We start from the raw sequence: 24,672 nt of genomic DNA, 5'->3' as shown, positions 1-24,672 counted from the left end.
GAGAAGTCCTGGGCTGCAAATTGATAAATCAATGGCCGAGTAACTACCATGAGCCACACTGAAATGTGTGGCGGCCCCAGTATTTAAGACGCAGAGGTCGAACTGAGACAGTAAAGTTTGACATCTCTGCCTCAGCCAGTAAGCATGGTGCCAAATCTCCCAAAAGTAGGAAAGGTTTAGAGAGTTGGTCAATCAGTGCAGCTAATACATTAAGGGGTATTGCACCATCTACAGAAAGATATACACTGCAGACAGTTATTTCCTGTGTCTTCCTTATTCTGACAGCCACAGATAGGGGTTTGAAGGGGGCACAGTGTCACTACAGACTGAGATTAGGACATAAACACAAACTCCACCTGACACTTTATTACAGTTGCTACGGTTCCTGTAATATCCCTTATATCTGCGGAGGGCAGGGGTCCACATTGCTGGGAACCAGCTTTCCTGGAGGGCAATGCAGATAGCAGGTGTAAAGCCTAACAGTTACCATAGCTCAGCCAGGCAGTGGAAAAACTGCTGCAACTCCACTGGAGGGTGATGTCATCGTGAGACTGAGAAGGCATGGAACATTCAATGAGGCAGTTTACACCTCAGGGTCACCTGCTGCCACCGACTTTTTGCCTGAGCAATCTATATCCATCTATATCCATTGTGTCTGAGGGTCTGGCAACATCTGGGTCCTCAGTGGATGCCAGAATCTCCACCCCCATCCTCAGTCGCAGAGCTTGTAGGTAGTGGTGGTGTGGGTGCCATCGCAATTTCCTTGGTCTTAGGGGAGTTCTTTTTGGATTTCTCTCGCTGCTCCTTGGGATTCCCTGGCTGGGAGGACTTCACTGGCACAGTCTCCGGGACTGAGGATGAGTGTGAAGCCGTAAGACCAGCTGCTTTTGAGCTCTTCAGCCACTGGTGGGTGTCACCTTTCCCACAAGCAGAAACCTGGGAAGGGAGTGACCCAAGGGACCCCTTCCTAGCAAAAGAAGATGAAGAAGACTTACGCTTCTCTGGCTTAGAAGTGGGGACGCACGTCCCTGATGGTTGGAGGGGTATTGCTCCCAAAGTAGGCAGTGCGGGAGCAACTGAGAGGGAAATACCCCCCACCATCAAAGCTGGCAAGTGTAGTCTTCTGGCTCTGAGAGGTGACTTGGGTTGGCGGAGCTGATAGTGCCAAAACTGTTGTAGCGGCGGAATAAGATGATGTCGTACGTACAGGATGCAGGCATTCAAATTTTCTCTTAGTGTAGGTCAGTCCGTCCAGGGCCTTGTACTCCACGATTTTCCTTTCTTTCTGGAGAATCCTGCAGTCTGGCGAGCAAGGTGAAAGGTGCTCTCCGCAGTTGACACAGATGGGAGGCAGGAAACATGGAGTATTGGGATGTGATGGGCTTCCACAATCTCAAATACAGCGGGAAGACATATGGCTGAAATTCCAGCACTTAACGCACCGCATCGGGGGAGGGATATAGGGCTTTACATCACAGCAGTAGACCATCACCTTGACTTTCTCAGGCAATGTATCACCGTCGAAGGCCGAGATGAAGGCACCGGTGGCAACCTGATTATCCCTCAGACCCCAGTGGACATGCCAGACAAAATTTACACCTTGCTGCTCTACATCGGTGAGCAGCTCATTGTCAGACTGCGAAAGAAGATCCCTGTGAAATATGATACCCTGGACCATACTTAAGCTCTTATGGGGCGAGATGGTTACAGAAACATCCCCCAGTGAGTAACGTCCATGACTGGACAGAGGATGCTGTTTTGATCAAGACTGACCCAGATCTCATTTTGGACAATCCATCCACCTCCCCTTACCTTTCCTCTAAATGCTCAACAAAAAACTGAGGCTTTATCATCTTGAAATATTCCCCATCAGCTCTTGAACATACAAGGTACTGGGGCGAATAAGATCCGCTGCCATCCTCAGCCTGAAATTCCTCCCATGGTGTGGTCAGGAAGGGGTTACAATTTGGGGTCATACTTCGGTGTGTTGAACTGAGCTCATGAACACTTAGAGACTGCTGGTGTTTCACCACCAGCAAGTGATGATGGACTACACTTCATCGCGTGTCATCTGCCCTGATGCCACCCACTCTGAGCAGGGGCCCTCCCCACAGGCACCACCCAGTCACAGCAAAGGCCACCTGGCAGGATGGCCATTGCAGGGAGTCCCGATGCCCCAGGGGGATGGGCACCCACCCCTTGGCATACGTGGGGAGTTAATGGCACAGGCATCAGCAGAGTGATCCCTGTGTGGTCAGGGGGGCTACAACCAACAGGGTACATGGTGGCCCCACCACAACGGACGAGCTATCATGCTGGATATCAGGTGCAAAGAAGTCCATGGTCATCGTCAACACAGAAAGTGACACTTCATAGTGCATGGTGGAAAACGCACCCAGGAAGGTGTCCTTGGCCAAGAGATGGAGAATGAGTGGGACTGGAATGTGACGACGAGAAAGTGGGCTAAAGATCTCAATGCACAATGGACATGATGCACCATGTAAGGTGCCCTTCCCCAATTGGCTCACTCTTTGGGAAAATTTTGAAGAATGGAGGTCAAACCCTACAGGGGACCATCACATAAAGGCCAAAACGTGTGGAACTCCTTTTAGTTGCCTCTTACTATAAGCAGGAATACCTCGGGCCTATTCTTACCCCCGGACCCACTGGGGGTCCTATCTCTGGCCACTCAGGCCAGAGTGGAACTGAAACTACCAACCGGCTACCCACTAATATGAATGCCCACTATCAAATTGTGGCCAAGAGCAAAGTGGACCACCCTGTGGCACATCATGCAGCTATACATAACAATTGATTTTGATGGCTGCTTCACAACCCAGGCCATATGGATCCTCACCTCCACCACCAGCTTTTCTGAACCATGCAAATGGGAGTTATCCTCACAACACATTCTCAAATCTCGAAATCGCCTGGTCTCGACCTACAGTAACCTGCTGTCCTCATAACCTCCACCCAACAGTTTCCTCCCCTTGGTCCTATCACCTCCTCCCAACTCAGGCCCCACACTCACTGTGAACTACTCTAATGTAATGCACCCCCCAATCATTTTCCTTTCTCTGCTCCACTCCTTTCCACTCCCTGTTTCCCTCTCCTCCTCCTCCTCCCTCCCAACACTGCACCAGTTAGCCTTGTCTGCCACCTCTATTCCCTGCACAGTCCAGCAGGCAACATTGCTATCTCTTCCCTCACCCATAACCTACTATTCCTTCCCCTTCCCCACTCCACTAGGTATTGTTGCTCCCATCCAACGTGTTTCAGTTTCTGTCTGGCCTGAGCAGTCAGAGATAAAGGTCATGTGTGTTTGAGATGTGATTGCTTGTGTGAGTTTCTCTTTTCTGAAAAAGGCTTTGTCCATAAGCTTAATATGTTAGTCTTTTCATTGTGCCTGTCTGCAACTCAACACATCCACTTTATGGTGAGCAGCAATCTATCCTTTCCATAATTGTTAATGCAAATGTTGCTATTCTCCTTGTGTATTCAAAGGAAGTGAACGACATTGTAGATTTACAGGTACCAATAAACATTATGAAAGAAACTGAATTCCCCTCCAAGTTAACTTAGTACAGTCTAAAAAGTAAAAACAAAAAATCTATAGAAACGAAAGAGACATGTAGGAAAAACCAAGAAGTTTATGCTAAACTCTACAATGAGATGTGATGACATCATCCCGTTTCTTCTATTTATCATCACATCAAAAGAAAGTGGACAGAAAATTAATGGAAGAAGATTCTATAAGTACTCTGCTGAAGGGTGTTAAAAATCACCACACTTGCTTATATAGATGTGGCCCTAATAAACATCTCAAACCATAATCTTACAAAAATATTGCAAAATTATTATAAAATTGCCATGAAATTTTGTCTACATATGAGTGAAGGACAAACAGCACATCCTAGATTAGAAATCCAGATAAATATTTGGCTGTAGGTAATTTCATCTTCAAGAGAGGTGCATGATTTACATATCTAGGAAGCTCTTTTAGCAATGAGAACCAAAACAAAATAGTGATTAATGCACATTTAGAACATGTTAGCACAATAATTTACAGCTTTCTGGATCTTCTCAGAAGAAGCTTAATCTCTGTCAGTCGCCCATCATGACAGTGTTGCCATATGGCCAGAGGCGCTGGAGTTGGCAGTCATGTGTGCATCTGGTGTGCTTGCTTGTGTGTATAAATGGCGAGTGTTTCTACTTTGCTGATGAAGTTTTATGTGCCTTTTAATTGTGTTTGTTTGAAACTTTACATGTCTTCTTCACAGTAAGTAGCAATCTGCCTTTTCCTACATCATTGATATTCCTACCTGGAGTTTCCATTATTTAAGCTAACTTGCATTATTCTAAGACACAGTGAAAGTACATGCATGCAGCACTCACACACCTGTGCCAATATTCTAGTAACTGTTAAAAACATTCCTGGAAAACAAAGTGCCTCGTAACACAATGATGGGTTTTGCTCTTCCTCAGAATGTATGAAAATAATTGCTTGAAATTTCAGCTACAGAAACAAGTAGGGATCAGCAGGGATAAGATCATGCAAAGAGGGCAGATATTTCCACATAGCAATATTATTTACATCTGAAAGTAGGCAAGACTTTGCTGTCAATAAAAACCCAGTTTTCTTCAGCTTTTCTGAAGGTTTTCTTCTGACCACTTGTAGGCAGCAGATGATATCCAAATTAAGCTCCTCAGTCACTGACAAACCTTTTTCCATGAATGATATCTTCATACTCAACAAAATTGTCCATCTGCATTTCCCATTGCAATTAAGTGGGTTTACCAGTGACATACAATCTACTTTCTGCATAGAGGAGTATGTTTCAGAAACCCAATGCAGCCCATTAACATCTTAAGGAGGGCTCTGAAAATCTGATGTGATAACAGACTTTAAACATAATGTTTTCAATCATTTGTCACCTGCTCACTTGGACGACTTGTTGCCATCAGCGATGATGGTAGAAAGACAGCTGCATCAGTAGTTACTGCCAACAGTACACAATCTCCACAAAACAGTCAAGTTGCTCAAAAATTTGGATCTGTTCACTATCTCATTTCTGTAATTTTCTGCCTACACCAAGAACCTATCAAATGATTGCCAAGAAAAGTAGCACACCAGATGGCTAGTTCATATGTTGTTTAATAGATGATAGTTGAAAGCCCAACAATACAGAAATATTCCCACAAATCTGCAGCTGGTTGGTTTGATGGCAGCTATATAATATTCTGCACTAAGATGAAAAGCATAAAAAGTACCACCTGCAATCGTTATGACACACACACACACACACACACACACACACACACACACACACACACATTAAAAAATACTGTTTGCTGTCAGTTGTAAAACTTTCATTCAACAGCAACAACTACACTGAAGAGCCAAAGAAACTGGTATACCTGGTACCTGCCTAATATTGTGTACGGGCCCCGCAAGCACGCCGAAGTTCCGCAACATGACGTAGCATGGACTCGACTAATGTCTGAAGCAATGCTGGAGGGAACTAACACCATGAATCCTGCACGGCTGTCCATAAATCCATAAGAGTATGAGGGGGATGGATCTCTTCTGAACAGCACATCGCTAGGCATCCCTGAAATGCTCAATGATGTTCATGTCTGGGGAGATTGGTGGCCAGCGGAAGTGTTTAAACTCACGAGAGTGTTCCTGAAGCCTGTCTGTAGCAATTCTGAATGTGTGGGGTGTCACATTGTCCTGCTGGAACTGCCCAAGTCTGTCAAAATGCACAATGGACATGAATGGATACAGGTGACCAGACAAGATGCTTACATATGTATCACCTGTCAGAGTCATATCTAGACGTATCAGGGTTCCTATATCACTCCAACTGTACATGCCCCACACCATTACAGAGTCTCCACCAACTTGAACATTCCCCTGTAGATTCCATGGATTCATGAGGTCGTCTCCATACTAATATGTGTCCATCTGCTCGATACAATTTGAAACGAGACTTGTCTGACCAGGCAACATGTTTCCAGTCATCAACAGTCCAATGTCGGTGTTGATGGGCCCCATTGAGGTGTAAAGCTTTGCATCATGCAGTCATAAAGGGTACAAGAGTGGGCCCTCAGCTCCAAAAGCCCATATCCATGATATTTCATTGAATGGTTCACATTCTGACAGTTGCTGATGGCCAAGCATTGCAATCTGCAGCAATTTGCAGAAGGGTTGTACTACATTTACATAGTTACACTGCAATTCACACTTAAGTGCCTGGCAGAGGGTTCATCGAACCATTTTCGTACTAATCCTCTACCATTCCACTCTCTAATAGCACATGGGTAAAAAGAACACCTAAATCTTCCCATTCAGGCTCTGATTTCTCTTATTTTATTATGATGATCATTTCTCCCTACGTAGGTGGGTGTCAACAAAATATTTAGGCATTCCGAAGAGAAAGGTGGTGATTGAAATTTTGTAAATAGATCTTGCCGCAAAGAAAACCACCCTTGTTTCAGTGACTGCCACCCCAACTCGCGTATCATATCAGTGACACACTCACCTCTACTGCGCAATGACACGAAACGAGCTGCCCTTCTTTGCACTTTTTCGATGTCCCCCGCCAATCCTACCTGGTAAGGATCCCATACCACACAGCAATATTCCAGCAGAGGATGGACAAGTTTAATGTAGGCTGTCTCTTTAGTGGGTTCGTCACATCTTCTAAGTGTTCTGCCAACTAAGTGCAGTCTTTGTTTTACCTTCCTCACAATATTATCTATGTGATCTTCCCAATTTAAGTTGATCATAATTGTAATTCCTAGGTATTTAGTCGAATTGACAGCCCTTAGATTTGCGCGATTTATTGTCTACCCAAAATTTATCGGATTTCTTTTAGTACCCATGTGGATGACCTTGCACTTTTCTTTGTTTAGTGCTAATTGCCACTTTTTGTACCATACAGAAATTCTCTCTAGATCACTTTGCAATTGGAATTGATCATCTGATGATTTTACTAGAAGGTAAATTACAGCGTCATCTGCAAACAATCTACGGGGGCTGCTCAGATTATCACCTAGATCATTTATGTAAATCAGGAACAGCAGTTGGCCTTTGACACTACCATGCGGAACGCCAGATATCACTTCTGTTCTACTCGATGATTTACCATCTATCACTATGAACTGTGACCTCTCTGAGAGGAAATCATGAATCCAGTCACACAACTGAGATGATACTCCATATGCACGCAATTTGATTAATAGTCGCTTGTGAGAAAGGGTATCAAAAGCCTTCTGGAAATCTAGGAATATGGAATCGATCTGAGATCCCTTGTCAACAGCACTTCATGGGAATAAAGAGCTAGCTGTGTTGCACAAGAACGATATTTTCTGAATCCGTGTTGGTTATGTATCAATAAGTCATTTTCTCCAAGGTGATTCATAATGTTCGAGTACAGTATATGCTCCAAAATCCTACTGCAAATTGAGGTCAGTGATATGGGTCTGTAATTCAATGGGTTACTCCTATTTCCCTTCTTGAATATTGGTGTGACCTGTGCTACTTTCCAGTTTTTAAGAACAGACCTTTCGTCAAGTTAGTGGTTGTATATGATTGCTAAGAAAGGTGCTATTGTGTCTGCATACTCTGAGAGGAACCTGACTGGTATACCATCTGGACCGGAAGACTTCCTTTTCTTAAGTGATTTGAGTTGCTTCGCAACACCTAAGATATCTACTTTTAAGTCACTTGTGCTACCAGCTGTTCTAGTTTCGAATTCTGGAATATCTACTTCATCTTCTTTCATGAAGGAATTATGGAAAACTGTATTTAGTAACCCCGCTTTAGTGGCACCATCATCGGTAACATTTCTATTGCTATTGCGCAGTGACTGTATTGACTGTTTTTAGCCACTGGTGTACTTCACATACGACCAGACTCTCTCTGGGTTTTCTACCATATTTTGAGGCAATATTTCACTGTGGAAACTATTAAAAGCATCTTGCATTGACGTTCACAGTAAAATTTTGAGCTTCTGTGAAACTTAGCCAGTCTTGTGGATTTTGCATTCTTCTGAATTTGGCATGCTTTCTTCGTTGCTTCTGCAACGCTGTTCTGACGTGTTTTGTGTACCTTGGTGGATCAGTCCCGTCTCTTATTAACTTATGCGGTATGAATCTATCTGTTGCTGTCGATACTGTATCTTTGAATTTGAGCCATATCTGGTTTACACTTACATAATTAGCTTGGAAGGAATGGAGACTCTCTCTTAGGAAGGCATCAAGTGAATTTTTATCTGCTGTTTTAAATAGATATATTTTGAGTTTATTTTTAGTAGTTTTGGTTGATATGGTTTTGAGCCTCACTACAATGACCTCGTGTTCACTAATCACTGTGACGCTCTCTATTAGATCAGGATTATTTGTGGCTAAGAGGTCAAGTGTGTTTTCGCAACCATTTACAATTCGTGTGGGCTCATGAACTAATTGTTCAAAGTAATTCTCAGAGAAAGCATTTAGTACAATTTCGGAAGATGTTTTCTGTCTACCACCGGCTTTGAACATGTATTTTCGCCAACAAATCGAGGGTACATTGAAGTCTCCGCCAATTATAACTGTATGAGTGGGGTACTTATTTGTAATATCATCTGAGTTGGGGGGGTCGGTAGAAGGAGCCAATTATTATTTTGGTATGGCTGTTGAGTATAACCTCTACCCATAATAATTTGCAGGAACTATCTATTTCAATTTCACTACAAGATAAACTACTACCAACAGACACAAACACACCACCACCTACTTTATTTAATCTATCCTTCCTGAACACAGTTTGCACCTCTGTAAAATTTTCAGCAGAATTTATCTCCGGCTTTAGCCAGCTTTCTGTTCCTATAACGATTTCAGCTTCAGTGCTTTCTATCAGCACTTGAAGCACTGGTACTTTTCCAACACATCTACAACAATACCAACTGTTGCTTGGTCGATTCTTGTCGTTTCTTTGCCCTATACCCTTTGAGACTGGATACCTGTTTGATCTTTCCCAAGACTGTCTAACCTAAAAAACCACCCAGTCCACGCCACACAGCCCCTGCTACCTGTGTAGCCGCCTCCTGTGTGTAGTGGACACCTGACCTATTTAGTGGACCCCGAAACCCTACCACCCTATGGTGCAAGTCGAGGAATCTGCAGCCTACACGGTCGCAGAAGCGTCTGAGCCTCTGATTCAGACCCTCCACTCGGCTCTGTACCAAAGGTCCGCGATCGGTCCTGTCGACGATGCTGCAGATGGTGAGCTCTGCCTTCACCTCGCTAGCAAGACTGGCAGTCTTCAACAATTCAGACAGCCGCCAGAAACCAGAGAGAATCTCTTCCGATCCATAGCAACACATGTCATTAGTGCTGACATGAGCCACCACCGGCAGTTGGCTGCACCCTGTACCCTTCATGGCATCTGGAAGGACCCTTCCCACATCTTGGATGACTCCCTCCAGTATGCACATGGAGTGCACATTGGCTTTCTTCCCATCCTTAGCTGCCATATCTCTAAGTGACTCCATCACCCACCTAACATTGGAGCTCCCAATGACAAGCAATCCCGCCCTCTGAGCTTGTCTGGGCCTCTCAGGAAAAAAGGCCACTGCCGCAACAGGCGAGGCTGCCCTTGCTGGCTCAGAAGTACTTTCAGCAGTGGGTAGCACTTCAAACCTGTTACGGAGGCGTAAGGGTACAGCCTTGCGGCCAACTTTCACCTTCCGCCCAGAGATTCGCAACCCTGCCACGGTTCGCCAATCACCGTCAGGCAAGTGTTGACCGGAAGGGCCGTCCGAATCTGAGGACGCAGTGGCATCAGAGATCCCAGGCAATGCCACAGGTTCCAGAGGCGCCAAAGTGATTGCCTTGGGTGTCCTAATGTCACCGCGGCCGAGGGAAACAGCCTGGAGCCTGTCGACCACGGCCAACACAGCTTCCAACTGTTTATGGACGGAGGCCAATTCCTCTGAATCCGTACACAACAGGCGCAGTTCCCTATTCATCCCTAACAATTTTTTTCCTCTCTTTTATCTCACAAGCTGTTCAAAACAAACAGATGACCGATGACTACGCGAATTTACACTATACGCGATGCTACAACTCTCAAATACTATAATATGCCCAAAATTTATGATTTAAACTATGTAAGTACCCAAAAACGTGCAAAGAAATTAAGAATTAAACTATGAAACAAATAAGTGAGCTCAGAGTATGACTTGCTGCTGGCTGCTGCTTATCCATCGGCAGCAGGGAGCTCACTGGCTGTGACCAACTGACACTGGCCATTCAAAACAAAAACAGATGACTGATGACTACGCGAATTTACACTATTCATGTACTAAAACGCGATGCTACAACTCTCAAATACTATAATACGCCCAAAATTTATGAATTAAACTATGCAAGTACCCAAAAACACACAAAGAAATTAAGAATTAAACTATGAAACAAATAAGTGAGCTCAGAGTACTTCCGTAATGTTGAACGGTTCTCTTCAATTGTCATTGGTCCTGTTCTTGTAGGATGTTTTTCCGGCCGCAGCAATGTCAGAGATTTGATGTTTTACCTGATTCCTGATATACATGATACACTCGAGAAATTGTCATATGGGAAAATCCCCATTTAGTCACTACCTCAGAGATGCTGTGTCCATTGCTTGTGTGCTGACTATAACACCATGTTCAAACTCACTTAAATCTTGAAAACCTGCCATTGTACCAACAGTAACTAATCTAACAACTGTGTCAGTCATTTGTTGTCTTATATAGGCATTGCCGATCACAGCACTGTATTCTGCCTGTTTACGTATCTCTATATTTGAATACGCATGCCTATACCAGTTTTTTTGGCACTTAATTGTAAAACAATATAGCAGTTAAATGCAGCTGGTTGATCACTGGACTGAACATGAATGGGCCAACTATTCTGCAACACAATTAAATTTCCAGCCGTAAGGACAATATAAAGGTGGGAAGACATCCTTAGAAGTCCCATTCATGTAGTTGCTCGAGGATACTAAGCCTCCATGTAGTATAAAAAGTCTTGATGAAAAAGAAAATGCAGGGTGTTTCAAAATGAATATCTGGGTTTTTAAGGATTAGTAACATTTATTATAGTCAATTTACAATTTTAAATAATATATCAAATGAAAGAGCAACTCAAATAGTTTTTATTACAAATGGTCAATGTGAGCGCCATTAGTCGCATGGAACACTTCGAGTCAATACGTGAATTCCTCCTAAACCTTGATTAGTGTGTCTAGAGTAATTACTGCAACTGCTTCAATGGTGTTTTTTGTGAAACCTCAAAAGCAAAATTGCATGGTATCAGATTGTATGAATGTGGAGATATGCAAAGCAAGCTCTGTCATCCAGCCTTTTGCGATAATACAGTGGTCAGACAGAATGTAACTGAACAAATCACATACTGAGTTATGCTAGTATTGTGGCACATCACCTTGCTGCCAAATAAAGCTCTGTGGACCAGCTTCTTCCAGTTGCGAACAGAGTCAGTTTCTGCACATCAAGATAATACACACTTGCTTCACTGAAAAAGAAAGGCTCAAATTTTATGTTGGAATATGGGAAGAAAAAAAAAACACACACACACACACACTTGATTTAGGAGAGTCTCAGTGCAATTGTACCATATCGTAGCGATTTGCTAACCCCCCCTCCCCCTCCCCCTTGTCCTCGTCCTCCCACAGAAGAGCATATTATGTGTGTTCACATTTCCACTTAGGTGTGGTGGTGATTCATCACTGAAGATAACACAATCCAGAAAATCTTCGTTGTTCTGCAGCGACATTTCATTTGCAAAGTGGGCATAAATCAACTGTGTGTGCTGTGTGGTGAATGGTGCTTACACTGAACACTTGTAAGAAGAACTGTTTGAGTTGCTCTTTCATTTGATGTATTATTCACAATTGTAAACTGAACTTAATAAATGCTACAAAGCCTTAAAACCAGGATATTCATTGTGAAACACCCTGTATATAACTATTAGGTGATACCTGCACAGGGTAGAGTGCAACGTCAAAAACCCCAATAAAAACGATTAAGGAGCTGTCTGGATCCTTGTACCCAGATAGGACTTTAAGTGTGATTCTCTTTCCCATAGCTATTAACTATATAACAGTAACAAATAGTATTCCTCCTCCATTACTCCAAGGTATTTCTAAGACAGCAGGTGAGGGCAATATTATAACAACAAATCGGACACGTACAGCCCTTCTCAGATTTCAAGCGGGGGATTAAAATTGATTTTCTCCACAAGCCAGAAAATTGTACTCATGCTGAGATGAAGTTAAAAAGGCCAGGGATGATTATTTTGCCTCCCACTGTGAAGTGCCACAACATGCTGTAATGCTCTGTTGGGACAAGGTGATGTGTCACGAGCTGCAGAAAATTCCAAATTAATTTCCCACATGGAACACCAGCAGTTATATAATTTGTCACAAGTGGAACTAAAGTCCCAACTGCACCTCTCAGCGACATTTCTGTGGTACTGGAAGGTAAAATCTAGCTGGTAGTGGCCGCCACTCTGTCGAAATGTTCCATCATTGCCTGGCTTATGATCACTGGTTACTCTGAAGACTTCCGTTTAGCGTTATGGCAGCACCTGGGCTCCTCTGACTGAAATCATTGTGAGGGTCTCCATTACAACAGTACTTTTAGTGGATCAGTTTATGGTGTTTAGCAAATGTCACCACAATCTCCTCTGATTCTCCACAATCTTCAACTCTACTTTGCAGTTTGCCTAAGAACTGTGGTATGAATACTTCACCAGTGTGTTGGATCATGATGCTACTATGAAACACCGTTTCCTGGACACTATTCTATATATACACATATATTCCACAAGTCACCTCACAGTGTGTAGTGGAGGGTACCTCTGTTGTCACTATCTTTTCTCCTTCTTCCTCATTTCATTTGCAAACAGTGTGTAGGACGAACAATTGTCGGTTAATCTTCATTTGGTCTTTAATTTCTATGATATTCTCATCATGATTCTTCATCAAGACTTATCTGACCAGAAGTAGTATGATACTTGATTCTTGCTGGAATGTACTCTCTCAGAATTTCAATAATAAACTTTTTCTGTCAAGTTCCACGCATCTCTTGTAGTGCCTGCCATTGTAGTTAAGCATTTCTCTAATGCTCTCACACCAACTAAACTATAACATGATAAAACACACCACTTTCTGTTGGCTTTTCTCTCTATCTCTTCTGTAAATCCAACATGGTAAGGGTACCTGACTGAAAATTGATAATGGAGTGTCATACAAGTGTTTTGTACACTATTTCTTGCATGAATGAACTAAGTTTCCTTATGACTGCCCAGTGAATCTCAGCCTCGCATAAAAGATCACTCCAAATGGTTACTGCTAGATATTTTACGGTGCTTATTGTTTCCAACAATTTGTCACCACCAATGTAAGTGTATAGTGGTGCATCTCTTCCCTTATTTATGAGCCATGCATTAAATTTATTTACATTTAGTTTTAACTCCCACTACATGCATCTCATCAAGTTGATTGTACAGGGTCCAATTTGCCTTACTGAGCATTATCATGGCAGATTTCTTTTTGGAATTTGTCTGTCGGGCATGAGAACTCGGATAAAAAATTGGTCACTCGACTGCAGGTCATCAACCACTTCCCATCAAGCAGTGTGCGTGAGGGCTAGATAGCACACTCAACTGATCCACAGTAATGACAGAGGGGCAGGTTGCACTGGTGGGGTTAGTGGCACTACTTGAAGGCCTAACTGGTTCCCTTAGGCAGGCACTTATGTCCATACCATTGTCAAATCTGATTAAGCAGACAAAACTAAGGTTGCATCATCTGATGGTTTTGTGGGACATCTATTTGGCCTGTCGGTTTGGGTCCTTTTCTTAGTTCTTGGCGACGCTCGTAAGGTAGTTTTGCCAAAAACTGCTTTTGTGCTTCCACCTGTAGTAAGTGTGCATTACTGTTCCTGACAATATGTTCTGCTTTGTTTCTGTGGTATACAACTCTGTTGATTCAGCCAGTGGCGCAGGTTTGCAGCTACATTTAAACGAGCAGTTCATTGTGCTCTGGTCAGCAGTCAATGTCTTGGTGGCAACACTGGTCTTTATTACATGGTGCTCCATTTCTGAGGGGAATGACTTGCTGTGTGTGTGTATAGGAGAAGCAGACTGCAGTTGGTAAACAGCCAATGACACTGTTGGCTAGAGTCAGTCTTCTCATCTCCAGGTGCTGCCTCAAGATGGGAGAGGCAGAGGGAAAGCTGCTTGGTCCCATAGGACATCTCAAATGCCAAGTTTTGCTCATAGCTTCTGCTGCCACAGCACCTCCCCACATACCCAATGTGGGGGATCTCATTCACTTCAGGCGCAGCATTCAAGCTGGAGGGTGCACATGGGGATTGGCTGTCGGGCCTCATCCATCACCCTACAAGTGGACCAATTGCTTCTCCTTCAGCAGGATCTGAGCAGGCACTGCGGCTAGGGGTGGGTGTTTGCTAGTAATCATGGGTTCCAATGTTATACTTAAAATGACATAAGAAGATCACTGACACCTTCTGTGACGCCCTTATGGCTGCAGGCAAAAACAGTAGCCATCTAAAGATCTGCGACAACACTGAAGTGCTTTCATAGAGATGTTACTAAATAGTGTTACACTACAGGTTGAGGTAGGACCATGGATTTGCCCACTGCAACTGAAAGTATCAACTTATGTCCACTCAACCATAGGTGTATTGCGGAGCTCTTTAGGAAAATATCGCCCAAGGCTGAAGAGAAGTCAAATGTGCAATCATTGTGTCTATGAATAGCTTAATCTGAGATCTGGAGGACACACTGTCTGCAGCTATGGAGAGTGTAAGTATTGTCATCTATAAGTTATTTCTTATGTCACCAACAACGATGCCTGTAACTTAGGTTCCAAGCCAATCTTTAATGTGTATAGATGACTGGCGGAAGTGGTGAAGGCTACTTGCTTTGCTCTCAGAATGCAAGCAGAGCTTACAATCTGCTCCATTGATTCTGTGATGGCCTTGGCTGCAGATTTCTGGAACTGCTTTATCGAGTGGAGAGTTATAGGATTCCTGTTGATATGACTAATGTGCATTACATAGAGGAAGCAGTTGCTCATTTAGGATAGTACTTGTGTAGTGTACACAAGAATGCTCACCAGTCAATACGCAGAGAGGGCAATCAGATCTTGTACAAACTAAAAATGCACCGAAAGTCAAGATTTTAACAGTAAATTGCAGAAGAATTTGGAACACAGTTTCTGAATTTACTGTCCTCCAGGAAAGCTGTTGCGCTCAAATTATCATCGAACCAAGAGCTGGATGAAACCCGAAATAGAAAGTTCAAAGGACAGGGAGTGTTCAATGCAGTCAAAAAAATTATGTCCATCAAGCTGAAATTGAGTCTGAATGGGGAATTATCTGAATGCCAGTAACTGGGCTAAGTGTCCTCAAGTTACTCATTGGATGTTTTTACCAGTCAATCAATTCTGCTGCAAAAGTTGTATCATTCAAAGAACTTCGATCAGTACTGTGGAAGTAGTTGGAGGTGAATTTAAACTATCAAATACAGATTGGGATTCCATACATTCATAGTAGGTGGTATGCACAGACAGTCTACAAACCACACATGACAGAAATATTGTATACCTTGTAGCTAAAAACAGGCCTGATCTTATCGGCAATGTCAGTATAGAGACAGGGATTAAAGATCATCACGTCATTGTAGTGGCAATGGTTATTTAAGTTAACAAACCCACCAAGAAAGGACAGAAGAGATTTTATGCTGCAAAAACACATGAGCACTTGATGGCACCCTACTTACACGGCTTGTGGATATCATTTAGCTCTGATACGATGAACACAGGGGAGTTATGGGCAAAATTCAAATCAATTGCAAATTGCATTCTGCAGAAATATGTGCAGAGTAAGAATGAAAAACACAAAAAACCCACTGTGGTTTAATAACAAAATTTGGAAAATGTTGAGGAAACAGATTGTTGCACTCTCGGTTCAAGAAATAAAGCAGAAACGTGACTGCAAAAGTCAGTATAAATTCTCAGATCTATAAAAAGATTGATGCTCAAAGCATATAACAGCCACTGGCATACATTAGTGAAAGATCTCGCTGAGAAAATCCTCGTTCAATGCAAAATGCATACGTGGGTCAAAGGCTTCTGTTCAGTCACTCATCGACCAGTCTGATGAGACACTAGGCGAAGCAAAAAGAAAGCTATAGTTTTAAATTCTGCATTTAAAAATCACTCATGTAGTTGGATCGTTCAACCATTACAAAGACTCCCTCATGGAGGGAAGACATAGCAAATAAGTTGCCCGGTCTGGATTGAATTACAATTTGGCTCAAGAGAGAGTACTCTTTGGCACTGCTCCCTTACTTAGCTTGCAGTTATTGTGAATCTCTTGCCCAATGCAAAGTTCCAGGTGACTGGAGAAAAGTGCAGATGGCTTATATATATGATAAATGTAAAATAATGGACCCATAATATTACAGATTAATATCTTTAATGGCAGTTTTATGCAGAATTTTGAGCATATTCTAAGTTTGCTGAAAACAATTAACTTCCTTGGGACAGAAAATTTTCTATTCACAAATCAGCACAGGTTTAAAAAGTATAGTCCATATGAAACTGAGCTTGCCCTTTTCTTGTATGATATCCTGTGACCCAAGGATGAACAACGAAATTATATATTCCTGGAGTTCCTGAAAGCATTTGTTTGGGTCACCCACTACAGACTGTTAATGAAGATCGGAGCATACTGAATAGGTTCTCCGATATGCAAATGTCTCAAAGGCTTTTTAAGTAATAGAATCTAGTACATTTCCCAGATGGCAGGTGTTCATATGAGACAAGAGTACCTCAGGAGAGATCCAGCAAAGTGTAACAGGGCTGCTCTAGTTTTCTATATGCAGAAACGTTCTCACAGATAAGGCAAGCAGAAATCAGACTGTTTGCTGACGAATCTGTAGTGTATGGAAAAGCAACATCACCGAGTGACTGTAGGAGGATACAAGATGACATAGACAAAATTTATGTGGTGTGATGAATGGCAGGTTGTTCTAAACATAGAAAAATGCAAGCTAATGGAGATGAGTTCAAATGGCTCTGAGCACTATGGGACTCAACTTCTGAGGTCATTAGTCCCCTAGAACTTAGAACTAGTTAAACCTAACTAACCTAAGGACATCACACACACCCATGCCCGAGGCAGGATTCGAACCTGCGATCGTAGCGGTCTCGCGGTTCCAGACTGCAGCGCCTAGAACCGCACGGCCACTTTGGCCGGCCATGGAGATGAGTATGAAAAACAATCCTGTAATGTTCGAATACAGTATTAGTGGTGTACTGCTTGGCCAAGTAACAAATTAAATATCTAGGTGTAGCACTGGAAAGAAATATGAAACTGAAAGAGCATATAAGGTTGAATGTAGGGAGGGGGACCTATCGACTTTGGTTTATGGGAGAAATCTGTGGCTTGAGTGTTTGGGATCCCCACCAGATCAGAATAAAGGAAGACACAGAAGGAATTGAGAGGCATGCTAATAGATTTTTTACCAAATGGGCCAATCAAAACATGAGTGTTTTGAAAATACACTGTGAACTGAAATGGGAATCACTGGAGGGAAGATGACATTCTTTTTGCGAAACACAATTCAGAAAGTTTAGAGATCAGACTTTTGTGACTGATATTGGAACAATTCTAGTGTTATCAACATACATGTTGTTTAAGGGCCATGAAGACCAGAGAAGAGAAATCAGCACTCGCATAGAGGAGTAAAGACAGTTGTTTTTCCCTCGCTCAATTTGCAAGTGGGACAGAAAAGGGAATGACCAGCAGTGGTACAAGGCACCCTCCAAAATGCACTGTGTGGTTTGCAGAGTATGTATGTAGATGTAGATGAATGACTTCACAAAAGTAGGCTGCTGTGTGACCTTAAATGCCTTCTTTAACACAAATTGAGAGAAGCAGTGCTTAATCTTTACCTCTTGTGTTTTAATCTCTTCCATGAAGATGTGGACATAATTTGATCCACTCGGATGGTTTTGAAAGGAATTAATACACTTGGGTGGAGATGTGAATTGAATAGCTGATTCATATGTAGCTGAACTGTGTCTTACAAACAGAGTCTCTCCTTTGCACACCATAATGGAACAACTGAAGCAACAACACTTAAAGTAATGTATAATGTTACAAATTTAGGACCTAACTTTCAGGCAGATGATGCCTGATGCAATGTTCACAGGCAATGTTCATACACTGAATGTAAGAATAAAAACTGTTGTCCTTTGACTCACTCTTTACTCTTCGTGATATTCTTTACTTCTGTGATGCCTTCACCTTCCCATTCCTGCAATGGCTCTTTGGTGTCAGTTTTTACTATTTCCTGAAGGGCTAAAACATTTTATTATAATTTAATGCAATGAGCAGCTCAGTGCTTTTGGTATACTCTCCAAGTTATTTAGCAGTTAACAGCTTATTTACTTGAATAGATTTCACTGTCTTGACCAAGAATGTGCTGTTACAGTGTCCTTTTACTGATTTGTTGCCCAGCAAGTCACTCCAATGTTAAATGTGTATGGAGAGGTGGTAGGTTTTTCAAAAGTAGCTTTTACAAAGTTTAATGTTATTTAGCACATGGCGTGGTTAGATCGAGCTTCACTTTCCTGGGTAAGTCTTATAGGACAGGCTAGAATCTTTCCTGTCACCTGACATGGGATACTCAATCATTTGATTGAAGCATTGGTGGCTCATAAATGAAACAGCTGTATGACTGCATATGTACATTAAAAAAGAACACGTAAATATGTTAAAAGACAGTGCAGAATGGGAATCTGTCTTGTGTCAGCAAGTCCACTGTGAGTGCCAGCCACTGTCTCAGCAGTCTGCTGCCTTAGCAGACTCACTCACTGCCACTAGCCATAGTCAGTACCTACTGTAAGAGGTACAGGGTTTGCACAAAAATGTGGAATTATCAAGAGAAATGCATGATTGAAAATAAATGTAGATGCTAGCCATGTCTACAGATTGCTCTGTTGTATCTGCACACCTGTGCAATGTCCTCAATGCATTGCAAGTGTCAGTCATGGTCAGAACAGTGTTTCATGTAGTTGTGAGTGAATTATGTTGCAGCTAAGAGAATTCAAAAGCAGACAATTTGTTGGTGCTCATTTGGTGGATCCTTCCATAACCAAGGGAGATGAAATGTTTGGTGTTTCAAGTCATATCAAAGATTTATACCACATATGGGGAAAGCAGAAAACATCATCCGCCAAGTCACAATGCGATGTGTGTTGAGTGATCATGACAGACAGTCACTGAGGAGAACTGTGAAGACAAATAAGAGGGTGACAGCTGACAAAGTCACTACAGAACTGAATGTCATGCTCATGAAACCTGTCAGCACCAAAACAACACGAAGGGAACTCCATAAGCAGGGAATTGCAGGGCAAGCTGCAATTCCAAAACCGCACATCAGTGATGGAAATGCATGTAACGGGAAAACATGATGGCGAAGCCATAAAGTCCGTACTATGGAGCAATGGAAGAAAGTCATTTGGTTGGGTGAGTCTTGTGTCACACTTTTCCCAACTTCTGACTCAGTTTATGTTCCAAGAAGTGAAACTTGGTGGGTGTTTGGTGATGATTTGGGCAGCCACAACATGATATGCCACAAGTCCCATTGTTACTCTGCAAGGTTGCATTACTGCCATGGTTTATATGATCATTTTGACTGATAAGGTCCAGATCATGGTACAATATTTGTTCCCCAATGTTGAAGATGGAATCCAAGATGACAGAGCCCATTCACACAGTTCCAACATCCAGAATTTCTTGAGGATAAGGATGAATTGTTGCATCTGCCCTTGCCACTACAATCACCAGATCACAATATTATTGAGCCTTTGTGGCAAAATATATGTGATTGCTATCCACCTCAATCATCATTACCTGAACTTTCCACCATTTTCCAAGAAGAATGGTATAAGTTTCCCTCGAAAACCATACAGGACTAGTATTTATTCATTCAGAGACGATTGGAAGTTGTTCAAATGCCAAAGGGTTTCCTACACCATATTAGGCACGATAATGTGTAGTGTTTTTGGTGTTTCCATATTTCCATTATGCTCGGTCAGTAGATTTTTTATCTATCCAATTACATTATATTGTTAAAATTGATTGTTTTCATTGTTAAATAATAAAGAATGTTTTATTGAGGCAGCATACTTGACTCCAAATTTGCCATTGTACCAGAAGATCCCGTCCCCACAGCCTCCTGCACACGCCATTTGAGGGCAGAATTGGTCATCCTGGTAGCATTAAAGCTGATATAAAACGTACATGATAATTTATTTTCGTAAGTAGTAAATTAGTTACATTATTTAGAGCTCTTGTTGTGCAGATGAAACTATTTAATCCCTTCATTAAATAATCCACATTAACAGATCATGACAAATTTTTATTTATAATATCCTGAAGAAATTTAACAGTCTGAAGAGATCAGCTCTTTGCCATCACAATTTCATTGTGATTATATCCAGAATGTGGATTGATGGCTCAGTGGTAAAGTGCCAGATTACAAATTGAAAGGTCTCAGGTTTGATGCCCAGTCAATCCTAGGATTTTTCTGTCACTTATCACTTCTTTCACCTCTGGCAATTTTTGTTAATGTGAAAAATGCAGAGTTGCACTCCGGTTCAAAATCTGTGTTAAACTGTAGATTCCCCTACAACTGGCTGGGTGAGTCAGTTCAAAGGTCAGAGGAAGGCAGAGACATACCATCTCCAACAGGACCAGACATAGAAAAGCACTTTGGTACTCAAAACAATCCTCAGCTTTACTTACTTATATACTTAGCAATTTGTTTGGTCATGAAAGGCACAATTTGTGTTTGTGTATGGTTAAGCTTCATAGCGCTATTATTTATCCAAGTTTAAAGTTATTAAAAAGTTAGTTTGGTATTCTGCACTAGTTCTGAATAGATCCGCGAGAATACTTGATTGTTCCTGAGTTTATTTTACATGGCATGTCAATATGTAATAAGGGAACAATTTCGGGGTTAGCATCAATCCCTTGGTACATCTGCTTGTATCTCATTCCAACTACCACAGACTGCCTCACCTTTTTGTTGTAAAACTACTCTCTGTTTTCTACTTTTCAGACAGGATAAGAACTAACTTAAAGATTTTTTTATAGAATCCATAAGCAATCATTTTTTGAAGCAGCAGCTTACAGTTTGTGTGTTAAATGGCTTAGAGGGGTCACAAAAGATACTGGATTGCACAGCTTGCAGGGCATTTGGTTATTTTAGTGATTAGCTCATTAATAGTTTGCACAGTACTTTGTCCCCACCTAAGTCCACATTGATTATTTAGAATAAAGTTGTTAGTTTCATAATAATTATCTAATTGATTCCATGCTGTTTGCTAAGATATTTCAGAAAACAACTGATAAATTGATACTGGGCAGAAGTTTTCTATCTCAACCAGTCTAGATCTTCAAGACGAACTTACACATCTTCCAGCCTGTTGGGGAAGCAACCCTTATCAGATGACTTATTATGTGGCCAAGATGCGGTGCAGTTTTATGATATCCTGCCTTTATTATTTTTGCTGGAATTTCATCACATTGTACAAATTCCAGATGTTTTAGGGATTTTATAATGTGAGGCACTTCATCATAGGATGCATAGGTAAATCTGAATTGTCCATTTTGTGCTGCATCATGTTGGGATTTATGTGAGGAGGAGAGATGTCATCTGTTTTATTTGAAGTTATAAAGCACCCAGTGTATTCTTCACACTTTGTAACCATTTCTCTATCAATTTCTAACGTAGAGTTAAAATGATTAGTTTTCTCTGCATCCGATTCAGGCTTAACAATATACTATACAGTTTTTGATTTCTTTTTATGGCATCTGAGATGAATTTACTGTTTGCCATTTGTTTTGCCTGTTAAACAACTGTCAAATATTCTTGCCCTCACACCTTGCTCAATAACAAATATTTAGCCACAACATCCTCCATCTCCACTGGCATGTGCCACACCTTGAGATTCAAATACATTTATAGAGATCTGTACCATCTTCATCATCCAGACAGTTAAACCAAGATTCCATGTTGCTGTAACACACTACATTCTTCTGCCTTACTACACATTGCTGGTTGCTGGAACACAGTCCCCAGCACAGGAACCAAATCAGTAACCAGAACGCAGGATAGGCTTAGCATGTATTACCCCCAACCACAGAAACAATAATGGCCAACAATATTTAAACCATGACTGACATATTCCTGAGCAATTCGTTTGGATAATGTGCAGCTCCATTCCCATCCCATAACTATAGCACTTGGACACACAATATATTATCTTCATCACTGCGAAGAGGGGGCATGCCCTCAAGTAACAAAGTTATGGAAATAAATTCAGTTGCAACATGGTGTCCAAAACCTGTATACCATACATTTTGTAAACTGATGACTCCTGTTTGCAACTGTCTAATGGGACATGAGCCTATTTAGATTCAGGTTGCAGTTTGTTTTCCCCACTTGCATGGCTGGAAAGAGATCTGACGCCGATTTGTGAATGCTTGGGATTATTGTATAACCTTTTCTCAACTGAATACTTATCAAATAATGCTTCAGAATGGTTATAACTTAGTTCAAATGCAAATCTTCATTGGCATCTATTCCTGTAAAATATCTGAGTTTAAAGACACGTTATGTTTTTCGGTAAGAAGTTTGTGGTTAATGTCACATAGATGCTTTTAGTAATGTATTCGTATACTGTGAATAATAATCTTTATATATTTCTGTATTACATATTTTACAGCTCCTGTCGGCATTAATATAGAAATAAAAATTTCATTTAAAAGCAAATAGGAAACCACAAAATGTGCAAAGTGAAAGTTAAGAAAAAATTAATGTCTATGCAATTAAGTTCATGAGACATAAAAGATAGAAACCATCTTTTAATTTCATAAATGACAATCTCAGGGAATTGTTAAGCAACAATGCTTACCAAAGGACAGGAAATTTTAATATATTTCAATATTGTCAAAATATCTCCCATTGGTGTTATATTCATTTCCCTCAAGGCGTCTCTATCAATATCAGGTAAATGAGATGGTTGGATTTTATTAACAAAGAAGATGTTAGCATATGATGCAGCCACTGCAGGTTCCAAGCCAGCTGCCTGGAAGAATTCAGCCCAAAATTCTGGAACAAATTACACTTTAATGTAGAACATTTCAATATCTATAAAATACATCCAACAAGACTCTGCATACATACAATTCAGTGAAGAAGGAATTTCAAGTCTAGTAATCCACCATTTACATGAAATGAGGAATATGGCAAAATATTAGTCAGAAATTTTAAGCTTTTAACTCTAAAACCAAACACAGTTGGTATTGCACCACTGCAGACTTCCCACATTAACGATGCCAGCTTGAGATTTTATGCAGCATAATTATATAACAAACACAATGGGAAGCAAAGTACCACTCTGTGCAAATAGAACAGTTTACAATAAAACCTTTGGCAGCTTACTGAAGTGCAATGTCACAAAAATTGAGTAACTTTTGTTGTTACAGAGTGACAATTACTCCCTACACATAAAATGTAAGCTAATATTTCCATGTTTCATGTAATAATAATGCCAAACCTTCCACTCCCTCTCCCTCTCCCTGTGTGTGTTTCAATAAATGCATAATTCTGCTTCTTTTAGTTTTAGCTGGCAAAGAATTCTGATCAAATTTGTTATGTTGAAATTGTGGAAACATATCAGTCACACAAGACATGTATTCCTTACTAATGCATTGTCGAGTTAGCATGTCATAAGGAGAGTAATACTACTTCCCTGAAATGAAGAGGTTAGATGATACCAAAAAGCAGCCATACAAAATTTTTATTGGTAAGAGAATATTGAATGTAGCAGGCCTACATATTTATGATGAACTTCTAAATAAAAACATATCCACTAAACATTGTCGAAGAGCTATGAGATGGCAGTATCACTGATCTGGATATTCTAACACAAATCCATCATGCAAAATTTCATCGCTGAGAGATGTTTATAGGCAGGTACGACGAAGGCATTGTAAGCACTATTGAAGCACTGAATGTCAATCTGGAATGTAGTATCCATAAACAAAACCACGCAGCCTGAGTTAAAATGTACAGCCCGTTAGAAATTCTATTGTTTGCATTTCTTCTTTCAAGAACATAGATTTGCAATGTGATTAAAAAAGGCACAGTTCAAAATATTTTTTATAGAAAACTTCATTTAATTTGTACGTTTCTAACCTTTATGTAGAATTTTAATTTACAGTGATAAAAAATAAACTGCTATATAAACAGAAAATAAGTCTTTGAAATCTATGCAAGCTCGACACACAACAATGAGCTATAGACTACGTAGCGTCAAAGTTGACCCATAATTCAACAGGCCAAAATCAGTTTCAAGGCGTACTGGTACCTTACATTAATTTAATATGATTGTAAATGATATATGTGATGTCATTGCAACCTGATGAGACCTGATATGTGAATCACCAATGGACCTGAGCAGCCTAGATGGTACAAGTAAATGTCAGCCTCTTATGGCTAGATGACATAGAAAGC

The 24,672-nt window shown here is 41.2% G+C and overlaps 1 protein-coding gene across 2 annotated transcripts in view; it reads right to left on the bottom strand.

Moving 5' to 3' along the window:
- The window catches only part of LOC126188200 (uncharacterized), a 318,265-nt gene that overhangs the window by 270,004 nt on the left and 23,589 nt on the right, over positions 1-24,672 (bottom strand). For both annotated transcript variants that reach the window (XM_049929743.1, XM_049929742.1), the window contains exon 2: positions 23,069-23,265. In XM_049929743.1, the coding sequence (XP_049785700.1) occupies positions 23,069-23,265 (197 nt within the window). The remainder of the gene's footprint in view (positions 1-23,068; positions 23,266-24,672) is intronic.

Source organism: Schistocerca cancellata, chromosome 5, assembly GCF_023864275.1.
Source record: "Schistocerca cancellata isolate TAMUIC-IGC-003103 chromosome 5, iqSchCanc2.1, whole genome shotgun sequence".
Lineage (NCBI taxonomy): Eukaryota > Metazoa > Arthropoda > Insecta > Orthoptera > Acrididae > Schistocerca > Schistocerca cancellata.
The sequence above is the reverse complement of the archived record's forward strand: the minus strand, read 5'-3'. Positions and strand labels throughout refer to the sequence as shown.